A 12,412-nucleotide genomic window follows, 5' to 3' on the forward strand; every position below is an offset into this window, starting at 1 on the left:
CTCACCAATCTTTAAAACATTACTCGTAATTCATTGAACTTTACTATAAATTATTATTTGTTCACCAAAATTTTAAAAAATTACTTATTGCTCATCCAAATTTGAATAATGTTACTTATCAATAACTCATATAATTTTCATCAATGTTGCCTATCGCAAAGTTCAATAAACAATGATTAATTTTGTTCAAATTTAGGAGAGCAAAAAATAACATTTAAAATTTCGATAAGCAATTAGTAAAATATAACAAAGTTCAATGAATAAAGAGTAACTTTTTAAATTTTAATAAGCAAATAGTAACATATAATAAAGTTAAGTGAACATTGATTAAGAGCATGTTTGGTAGAGATTTTAATCCAATTAACATCAAATTTTTACCGTTATTTCACTATTCCAGCCTTCATTTTTAAAATTTTCTCTCACGGATAGGACTCACTTTATCTTTAACGATTAAAAAATCAATTAACAAAATTCTTACCAAACAAACACTAGATTAATTGATCAAATTATACTTTTGGATGAAGATTTTGTAAATTGCAATATGACCTCTTGTCTATTATTGGTTGATTGTAGCTAACATGATGGTTAGTTGAAAACATATCTTATTGAGCAATGCTGAGGTGGCAAATTTTTTTGACAGGGTTTTGGGGCAGGCCAATGTGGTGCCCACCTAGTTTGTCCCCAAAACCCTGTCAAAAAATCCGTTTGAGTAGTTTAATTGTATCTTATTATTGTTCTCTTCAAGAGTCTCCAACATGATTTAACTATGTCTATAATATATTAAATATCACATCAAGTGGGAATTATTTTTTGACAATTCTATCCTTATTATAATTCTATTATTTTATTAATATATTACTTTTCATTTTTCAATAAATATTTAATTATTTCAATAATACCATACTTTTCTTTTTCCAATATATTTAATTTACTAATTATTTGAACCATTTGAATAATATTATCATCTATTATTTTGTCAACTATATAGTTATGATGAATGTAGATTCGACACATTTGTTACCTTACTTCATATTTTTCAATATACATTTTATTTATTTAACCTTATTTGACATATTCATTACTCTTTGTTTTCAATGTATATTTCTTTTATTTTATCATTTGAACAATATTATCATGATTATTTTGTCAATTATTTAGTTATGATGAATGTACATTTCATAGATTCATCCCACTTGATTGAATAGTAAATTATATTTATTAAAAAATTTTGGAACAAAAGATCATATTTTTAGAGTTTTCTTCCAATTGATTTATTCAATGAATGTTAAGGGGACATGATGCGTATATATAATAAATAGTTTTAATTGAAATATTCAATGCATTTAATCAAATATGAAGAAATGATGGTACTCGTTGGATCTATAATATATTAAATTTCACATCAAGTAATAATCATTTTTTGACGATTGTTTCCTTACTTTAATTCAATTATTTCAATAATAAATACCCCACTTTTTATTTTTCAATATATATTTAATTATTTCAATAGTAACATACTTTTTTTAATATGTATTTAATTTATTAATCATTTGAATAATATTATCATTAATTATTTTGTCAACTATTTAGTTATGGTGAATATATATTCAACACATTCATTACCTTACTTTTAGTTTTTCAATATGTAGTTTATTTGACTGATTCATTATCTTTTTTCATTTTTCAATATATATTTGAACAATATTATCATGTTATGATCAATGTACATTTGACAGATTCGTTTCATTTGATTGTAGAGTAAATTAAATTCAATTAAAATTTTTGAAACAAAGATGAATATTTTTGGAATTTTCTTTCAATTGATTTATTCAATGAATATTAAGATACGGAGAAGGTAAATGAGGACATAAAGTATATTTATAATAAATAATTTCAATTGATATATTTCATACATATTAAGCAAATATGAAGAAAGGCGGTATTCATTTGATGTTCAGTTCAATTCAAAAGAATAAAATGGATGGACTATTCTAATTGATTTTCTCAACTAGTAAAATTGTTTTCGAAAATTGATTTTCATTTCATTTGAATCAAAAGTCAAATCCACATAAACAATATGTATTCATTATTTTTTATATTCTCACATCTTCAAATATTATTTTTATAGTATCTATAAAACGTTTTAGAATAATGTGCAACGCACGTTCAACTATGACTTGTAGCATATAAAAATATTATTTTGAGGGTAAATATCTTATAAGTATGGACATTATATATATATATTTATATATAAAACCTTATTAGGAAAAATTGTTTGAGAAAATTCTAATTAAGTAAAAGGAGTATATTTTTTTTGAGTACGCTGAAAGTTGCCTCATTAAAAATATTGCAAAGAAAACCAATAGAACTAAATCTTGGTCAAAAGAAAAAATAGTACAATGCGTATTTACCCCCTTATGATCAAACATATTCAATCTTTCAAGGATAGTATTAATAATTGTCATATGAGTTAACTATATCCACATTGTTATAGTCATCAAATTTTGTTTATTAACAGGATAGCAAGATATAGACTTGTGATTACATCTACTATAACATAGTTTATATATTCATACAAGTCTTTATGAAATTCATTATGTTGAGAATCGGGGTATTAAACTTTACAATTTCATTTTTTTCATTTACTTTTCACATAAGTCACCTTTAGATTTTTGGATAACAAATTCAAAAATTTTAGGTTTCTCTAAGTTCAATTTTGTTGGAATTGTGTCCTTTTATTTGACCAATTATTTATTCAATCAATTTGCTTTAACGAATTTATTTTGACATCTTCGATGTATATAATATTAAGTAATACATCATGTACAAAAAGTATTATCGCTAAATTTCTTCTTTTTTTACAATAACATAACTTATTGAAATATCTCTACTTTTTACATTTTTAAGCACTTGAATCTTCTCTGTGGTTTTATAATTAGTTATATCTATATATTTTTCAAGAGGGGTAATTAGCACAAAGCATTCTTATTTTTCAATGGTATTGTGCAAAACTCCATTATCTTTCATTTTTGACATTTTCACCTCTATTTTTACCTTTCATTGCGAAAAAAGTCATTTTTACCAATTTCTTAATAAAAAAATGTAAAATGACAAATATGATCTCCTATTTAAATAAAACAAAGAAAAGAAAAAGAAAAATTAAAGAACAAATTGCAATTTACTTCCAAACTTTTTAAAAACTGTAAATGAGTCCAAATAAATAATTAAAAGGGTACGTTCATACATTTCAATATTATTGTTCAAAACGTTCCTACCTTTCATTTTTTATATTTTCACATTTCATTGTGGAAATCATTATTTTTATCCATTTTTTCAATTAAAAACTGTAAAATGACGAATATATTTTTTACTTAAATAAAAAATTAAAAAAATAAAAATAAAGAACAAGCTGCAACTATACTTAAAAAAAGTACAAATGGATTTCAAATAAATAATTAAAAAAATTAAAAATATCACTTTCTTTTTTAATTATTTATTTGTAATTTTTCTTGAAAATTTTGGGAGTATGTTATAATTTGTTCTTTATTTTTTTCTTTTATTTAAATATGAGAGTATTTCGTCAATTTATAGCTTTTAATTGAGAAAATAGACGAAAATGATAATTTTCACAATGTAATGTGAAAATAATGGTAAAAATGCCGAAAAATAAAAAGTATGGATATTTTGCACAATAATATTGAAAGATATAAACATATTGTGTTAATTATCCTTTTAAAAATTTATTTGGACTCATTTATAGTTTTTTTTAAAGTTTGGGAGTATATTGGATTTTTTTTTGTTTTATTTAAATAGGAGAGTATATTTGTCATTTTACATTTTTTTACTAAGAAATTGTTAGAAAATGACATTTTTCACAATGAAAGATGAAAATAGGGATGAAAATACCAAAAAATAAAATGTATTGATGTTTTACACAATAAAATTAAAAGATAAGGACGTTTTGTACTAATTACCATTTTCAATAGTATAGCCTCTTAAATGGGACAATCATCCTTATTTGCTCCATTTGTTTAAAGATTTTTGTATTAGAATCGAATGTTATCATGCTTCAGAAGTATTATAGATTTATCAAATATAATATTAATGAATTATCCTCCAAAGACGTCAGTTTGAGTTGGAGCATTTAAAACTAGTATATAAGATGTTGTTAATCTCTTTAATCAATAAAAATATCTAAATGAATTATATATCAAATTTCTGAATTGAATTATCTTTTGCGATGATATAAATAATAATAATAATGAATGATGCATTATGTATATAGTTTTAACTTCTTAATTCCTTCCACTAAAACTTAAAAACTTATTCAAAATCAAACTGACAATAAGCAACTTGCACAATAAAATATCACTCGTTAGGACTTAAAAAATATTTTTATAAGGGTCAAACAATATATGTATTATCAACATTTTTAATATGAATCTCAATACATTGTTGTGAAGCAATTGACATATATTGCACTTTAAAAAAATCATTAGATGAAAAATACTAGATTCTGAGCATGAGCCAACAAAAATGGGAATCATCTTTTGAACAATAGTATTTATTTATAAATTAGTTTTATGCATTTTATAAGTAATATTGTTAAATTAGTTATCGCCAACTAACTAACTTTTATTAAAATGTTTACAACTAGTGGCGGACGCAGAAATTTTTAGCTAAAGGACACAATCAAACTTTAAAAAAATAATAATAATTAGACAAATCTTCCAAGGTGAGGGGTGTGTTTGTTTCAGACAAGTCTTTCGAGATGTTAATAAACTTTAACGATTAAATTGGTAAAATAATAAAAATAAAAAAACTTCAAGGACTAGCTTAAAAAATTTTACCCAGCATCAAGTGCCCTTTATGAAATTTACTCGGTATAAAAGGGTTTCAATTTAAGTGATAGCATTGAATTCATCGTCCTCCATTTTCAAGTGTTAACAATGTTCCATAGAGAATCTCTCTCCTTCCACCTCATCATCAAACCCCAACACTCATTCTTCTTTCTCAATTTCAATTCTCCTTTTCCATAAATGCACTTTCATAAATCATAGCTCCTCTAATTTTCCCGTAGATTATGGATTCACGTACGAGCAATTTGTATGAAATGGTGTCGCAGTCGGATACAGAAAATGATACCTACACATATATTCTTGGAATTTAACACATGAGGAGAGGATTTTGATTACCTTAAATTTCCAGAACTCTCACAGCCTATCCAATCCTCCTCCTCTGCGTGACCCACACCTTCGAACTCAATTTCCACATCCGACAATTCTTCAAAGTGAAGGGCAACGCTAAGGAATAGAGTAATTAAAAAAAAAAAAAGTTTTGAAAAAGTTGGTGGGTCCATGACCCACCATGCCCTATTGTGCATTCGCCTTTGCTTACAGCATTAACAAGATACACCGTCTTGTTTGTATAACTTGAAAATTATACTAGTAATTTAAAATTCGAGCAAGGAATCTCGTAAAACACCAAATCATGAATATATAATAACACTTTACAATCATCTAGTTAATATATCTATTAGATGCAGATAAATATCTAGATGGTCAACATGGAGGAGGATGAGGTCTCATATTTCTCCCTAATTAATTTTTAAGATTATAAAAATTTAGTCCTGACTTTTAGTAGTGATGGTCAAGCAATATACGTGAATTCATTAGATTGGCAAATCTTTTGATTCTTCATTAATGTTCATTTTAATTCTCATTTTGAATCATTATTGATCTAGTATCACTCAATCTAGACATGCCAAATAATGAAATAATAAAAATATTGAACTTTGATTTAGTACAATGTTTGCCTCAATTGTACTAACATTATTATAGGATACCAATTAAGACACGTTAACAACTTTGTAGGTTACTCTTTCATTTAATGGAGATCAAATTACTAATAACAGTAAAATTTATGGGAAATGCTAAGTGTACATTTAGTTTGACAGCCCTCTCGCGTCTCGCGATTATTTTAATCACGAGCCTTACCTCCTACATTTGAGAGGGCTATCAACGATATTGTCAAATATGTTATACCTGTAACACAATTCAAAATTTATTTCCCTATATAACTTAATATTGGCTCTTCTCGAGACTTTATTTAGATTTATAGAACTTTGTATTATATTGGTGTTAACTTTAATCATTCATCCATATGTCCTTTAGCGAGTCATGATAAGCTCGACAGAATGATTAAGATACGACAGGTACCATAATAATTTAGTGAACTAATGCTCTCTATTACTACCTTTATCTTTATTAACAAAGGATCATTAACTTCATCTAAATTTAACAAGAAATTGACTTGGGATTAGTTCATGTATTCGTACATGAACTAATTCATAATGCAACAGTACGATCATTGGAGCCATCTTATCCCATGGAATAGAACAGAAAAATGGCACCTGTATTTAAATCAATATCCCATTGAAACATGTAAACATAGTGTAAAACAAATGACAAACTCAATAATACATTTATTTAAAACAAGCGAAGATGGAGAGAATGAAACGAAAATGTGTTCTAACCAATGACACATTCTATACTATTTTCAGTTCTTTGAGCCACGCTGTATGTAATGGACATGGATCTGGTTTGCCTTGAGCAATTGCTTTTTCTGTAAGTGAATAGAACCACCCATTTCTCCATTTGAACTGCAAACATCATGCGTACTAATTATTTCAAACAAATCAAATTTAAATGAGTATCGAGTTTTTAAATATCTGTACTCTTTTACCTCTTTAACTGCGGTCGGGAAGTGAGCAACTGCTCTTGAGTAAGCACATAACCTATCCTCCATTGCTCCATCGAAAACTATACCTTTCTCTGCAGCCGCTGCTGCTTCCAGTTCAGTAATAAGAGAAGATACCTGTAAGCAAACAGGGTTTAGAGCTATAGGTTAGCACTGATCACTACCAAAAGCACCAAGGCAAAAACCAGTTTTGTCACAACGAATTAGTAGTAATAACAGTATAGCTGAAACTAATCTCATGCTCTGCATTTCATAATATTGTAAGTTGCAAAGGTATATAGATACCTCTGAGCGGTATTCCTTCTCAACTACACCTACAGTTGCTCCAGGATGACGGGCCCCCACAAGCATGAAAGCACATATCCATATAAGCTTCTCCAACATTTGCTTCTGAAATTCACCCTTTTCAAGTACCTGGATTTTCATAACAATTATCTTGATTAATAGAAAACATCAAAACAACAAATCCGAGAAACTCTGCCAAACATAGAGTTGAAGAACTTTGGTAGATACTGAGAGCTCAAGCAAAATTAAGACGGCATGAAAGAGGAATTTTGAAGAATATACTTTGCAAGACAAGCCTCCCGCATGTAATCTTGCAGCAACTGCTGAAGCCCACTTCCCGTATGAAGCCGTCAAACCCTCCGGGTTGGTGTCGGTTTTACCATCAATTGGGGGTTCACCAAGTTTTGATATCGCAAAATAAGCTAAAACCTGATCTGCATCACCAAGGCCTTTACTTTGAAACCACGGCTCCAGCATTCCATTCTGGAAAAACACCAAATCTGCTAGATTGTTAAATTTACCCTGAAGTCTAATCATTTACGAACCCATTTACCAAATGGAAATTCAAATGCAAAGAGATTAAATAACACAGTGAGTACTGATTTTTGCATAAATTTGAGCCAAAAAAGAAAGTTTCTTAAATATACTCTTCTATCATAGCTATTAGTATTGAAGGGACATTATTAGGGTGCCACAAGTTAGACATGAACTAAGAAACTAAGACACAACAATTTTTGAATATACATAACAAACCAATAAGAAATATAGAGTAGATGTAAGCATATAACATAAAAGTAGAGACATGAAAATCTCTCTCTCATTACTTTTCTTTCATGATACCATTTTCCTTCTTATTATAATGGGAGCAACAATTGACTATTACAATATTCTTTAATTGAATGACAGAATTGAATTATGTGCGCGTACTCAGGAACTTCTGATTTAAAGTCTGTCTTTGGCAAATAGGCAACAGGACATTCTTTATCTCGCTCATCATACTATTACTTAGTCATTCTTATCGTTAAGAGTATAACTTTCATTCCCTTATTCTAAGAACTTGAGAAAATAATGAATTCAAAACAAGTTGTTTGCAAGTTAGGCACAAAATGTGTCAATCATTTTACTGTACATCTTTTTTTACTGATTATGAATTTCTTTTGCTTTCTTGACCAAATCTGTGACTGAGTCAAGGGTAATGGAGGAAAAGAGGATAAAGAATATTCAACTTTGCGATTGGGTAAGTTGAGAAGAAGTGAAATGATTCCATGTAAATTAGTCGTCCCCATCTGGTTTCACTTTGTGACTCATCGTTCCTCTCCTGGTTTTGTGATCATTACAGAATATTGAAACATAAAATATTGTGGAGCTAAGACTGTAAAGACATGCGATTAACAAGAAATTGATTAGGACACTAATTCTTCCCCAATACTCCCAAAGACAATATCATAATTCTGTCCTACATGATATCAATCAATCACCGTGTTAGAGAGACGGACACAAAATTCGAGATTCTTCTACTTCAATGTAATCTCAGAGGGGGCTATTGGTTTCAGGAATTAGAAAGGTAACCGAACAATTTCAAACTGGTAAAATCCAGAAAATAGTACAGAAAATAAATGATGCTTTATTAACATTGTATATTAGAGTACAGAAGAGAAATAATGACTGAATCGCAAGGAAATTAACTGAACGACAAATGGTTGCTGAACTTTCGAGAGGTTCAACCTCTCCCCCATTTTCCACTATATTTTCTAATTGCATTGTTAGAATCCTCGCCACTTACTACAAATGTAAAAAGAATGTATATAAAGAGAATGTAATTAATTGACTGTGATATCAATGTGGCCTTCTATTTCCTTAGGTAGATTTGTTGGTCGGGTTCTTTCTCTTCTTGCGCTAGTGATACATGAATTGGATAGGGGAATTATCACAAACGCCTATTAGCCTATATCCCCTCCCATATTCCCCCAACTTTTTCCCGGTATCATATCCTCACCAACTGTTTGACATCTTAATGTACTGTGTGCATGAGCAAGACCTGTAACTACAAGATGAAGATGCAAATTATTTTTAATTGTCATTTTCTTTTCAATAGCCAAATTGAATAGCACAAGGTGAAAACTTGACTCAAACACTAAATAAAAAGGAAAAAAGAAAAAAAGAACAGGCTTCAAATTTCATTTTAGAAACCCGAAAACTTATTCGATTACACATCATATTCAACATCTAATACCACAAAATTAATGGAAGAATCCAATTTAAACAACATTATACTTTGACACGAAAATAGTACTCGATGGAAATACTTAGAGCACATATATGTGTGAACACCTACAACACACACAAGAAAAGAATAATTTTGCTGGCTTAGAAACCTGTTGGTCCCGGAACTTCAAGGGAAATTATATAATGGTCAGTGAATTTCATTTTGTTCCGAAGTAATACTTAAGAATTCACTTTAAGCAAAAAAGTCAAATCCCATACTAGAATGCACACAATAGATTAGAACTTCAAAGTAGAGCATCAAGAATTACTGTAAAAAGTATATCTTACCGCTCCAACGGGACTTAGGAGTGGACTCAAGAACAGCATCCAAATCATCGTTTCTTGTACAAACCAAGATTGGCCCAGGAAAATCGAGTGGCACTGATTCACCTCTCTTTATCAACACATCATCACCATTGCCCATGTCCTGTAAAGCCCTACCCACGCGCCCACCACCGACAATTATGGCCGGCGCCACTACCTTTGCGGCGGTTGTAGGAGTATTAGTAGCCATGGTCGATGAATTTGATAAAGATTCTTTGATTTTGGTTTTAAAGTTGATTCTTGAAGTGGGTTTCGTGCAGTGGTGCAAGAGGGAAGAGCTAGAGAGAGAGAGAGTATTGGCCATGGCTTCCTCTTCTGCTTTGAGGGCTCATTTTTCGGATGCTTCTGGGATTTTCACAGGATTCAAGTCAAGAAGAGAACCACTCGTTTTGAGCGAATCTCATTATCATAAGAATTGTGGCAAATGGCCCCTTACTCGAAGAATTTTTAATTTTTTGTTTTTAGTGGAAATTACACCACAACTGGTAGAGAACATTTCACAGTCCAGGGCCAAATAAACCGAAATGACTCAACTACAGTAACAAATTCTAACACTGGCCTTTGATCCATTAAGTCAATTAAAAAAAGAATAGTTAAAAAATAACTTTACATACAAAAAGACGATTTTACCCTTTAACATTAAAAACTGTTTTCGACGCCTCTAATCGACCGATCCAAAGAAAATCGACGCCTCAATTGCCACAAAACAATCCGATCAACCACTGGTCGAAACCACCGACGCCACGACTTTGATCAACGACCACTATCAACCACCGCGCGAAACTATTTCGGTTAGTTTTCTAGCACAAATTTATAATTTTTGTTGTTTATAATCAATTGAATTTTTTTTTTTTTACATTTATTCGATTTAATACTATCATGAGTAGTTAGATTGTGTGATGCTTGGGTGGAAAATGTGAATTTTTTGAACCTCTCATCGAAAATGGTGATTTTCGACGAAGAGATAAAGGGGAAAAGGCGTCGACTGTTAACAGTCGAACTCGACTGTTAACTGTCGATTTTAACAGTCGGTCCAAAACTGTTAATAGTCGGACTAAGACAGTTAACAATCAATACCCGACTATTAACAGTTGGGTTCGACTGTTAACAGTCATTTAATTTTTTTAAAAAATATATATTTAATTTTATATATTTTTTTAAATATATTGTCCAAATTTACAAAAGATAAATAATTAATTTATTTTTTATTTGATTAAATAATAATTATGTTATTTTTTTATAATTGTCTTTTATTTATATAATTTAATAATTGAATATTATCTGAAATTAACAATTTATCTTAAATTAACAATTTTTTTAAAATGTATTTAATTTAAATTTTTTTTTTGTAAATATATTTTCCAAATGTAATATACAAGATTAATTTTCTTTATAATTTTAATTTGATTAAATAATAATTATATTATTTATTTATTTAATTTTTATATTCTTTTATTTTTTAAAATTTATTTAAATAATATTTATATTCTTTAATTTTTTTTGAAAATATATTTAATCTTTAATTTTTAACTCTTTTATATTCTTTAAATATTAATAATTTCCTTCTGCAGAAAATTTCATTAATTTGTATTTTAATTTAATTAATTTTTTTTACATTTGTATTGAATTTATTTTGTTATTAGCGTCAAGAAGTCGGTTCCCATTGATTTTTTGAGATTATGCGTTATTTTATTATCACTTGTTCAATGTTCTAAAATTTAAAATTTTGCAGGATGGAGTATCATTTAGATGGGGAGTTGAGACGAATGGTGGGAAAAGCTACTTGGTACAGTAGCTTTGAGAGTTTTACTGCTGTGTTGGAGCTGCTCGATGATTATCATGGAGATATGATACTACAGTCCTTTTTGTGGCCACTGTACCAGATGCGAGAGGTGTAGTACTCAGGACATATCATCGATGCACTTCTATGTCGGCTTCTAAGGCCAGTCGACGGCGATTCCCTCCACTTCGACCTTGAGGGCAAGGTCGTCAGTTTCTCGATGTATGAGTTTAGCTTGATCACTGGACTGAGGATTACGGGCGACGATGGAGCCATTGAGAGAAGCAATAGGCTGTACGAGATGTACTTCCAGGGATATGGGTTAGTGCTTCTACACAAGTTGATGGTCACAATCAACGGGTGCGACTAGATGCTAGATAAATTGAAGCTTGGGCTAGTCTACATCCTCGTGAGTGTGATGAGGTGTCATCACAAGAAGACTGCCATCAACATTTTTCATTTGCAAGTTGTGGGCGACATCAATGCGTTCAACAACTATCCATAGGGCCGGAGATGCTACGAAGACACCGTACATGTCTTCACCAGATCACACTCGAGGCCCAGGAGGTCAATGCGTAAACACGATACATATGAATTGCCTTTAGCAGTGTAGGTAAATATTTAATATAATTAAATTTAAAGTTTTAGTATATTACATTTATGCATAATAAGTGTATGTGTTGCAGATTTGGGTATATGAGACAGTCCCTATACTAGGGGCCCGTTTTACAAAGCGAGGGGAGAAACGATACCCTCGGATGCATCATTGGAGATCATCGCGAGCGGACGGATGTCCCACGGGGAAACAATTATCGGCCATCCTCGACTATCCTCAGACAAGTATTATGCATTTGTAATTTATATTATACGTAGTTTAAAATTTTGCTTACATGATTGTTAAGTAGTTGAAATGTCAATATGTCAGCTTGAAGTCATACCTTAGTTGACGCCGTCGATGGAAGAGGAGGCTCGGGGTCTTGTGTGGGATTTAGGCGTTTC

At 30.1% G+C, this 12,412-nt stretch overlaps 1 protein-coding gene across 2 annotated transcripts; it reads right to left on the reverse strand.

Annotated features, from left to right (window-relative positions):
- Positions 1 to 6,393: 6,393 nt before the first annotated feature.
- LOC111372044 lies at positions 6,394 to 10,032 on the reverse strand. 2 transcript variants are annotated; one of them, XM_022994196.1, is made up of 5 exons: positions 9,598 to 10,032; positions 7,327 to 7,527; positions 7,045 to 7,173; positions 6,745 to 6,876; positions 6,394 to 6,661 (listed from the first exon to the last, which is right to left on the reverse strand). In XM_022994196.1, the coding sequence occupies exons 1-5, from the start codon at positions 9,643 to 9,645 to the stop codon at positions 6,548 to 6,550; spliced, it is 624 nt and encodes a 207-aa protein (XP_022849964.1). In that variant the 5' UTR covers positions 9,646 to 10,032; the 3' UTR covers positions 6,394 to 6,547. The 2 variants fall into 2 exon arrangements, with proteins under 2 accessions (XP_022849964.1, XP_022849963.1); XM_022994195.1 differs by having other exon boundaries at positions 7,327 to 7,544; positions 9,598 to 10,030.
- Positions 10,033 to 12,412: the final 2,380 nt, after the last annotated feature.

This window comes from Olea europaea, chromosome 23 (genome assembly GCF_002742605.1).
Source record: "Olea europaea var. sylvestris chromosome 23, O_europaea_v1, whole genome shotgun sequence".
Classification (NCBI taxonomy): domain Eukaryota; kingdom Viridiplantae; phylum Streptophyta; class Magnoliopsida; order Lamiales; family Oleaceae; genus Olea; species Olea europaea.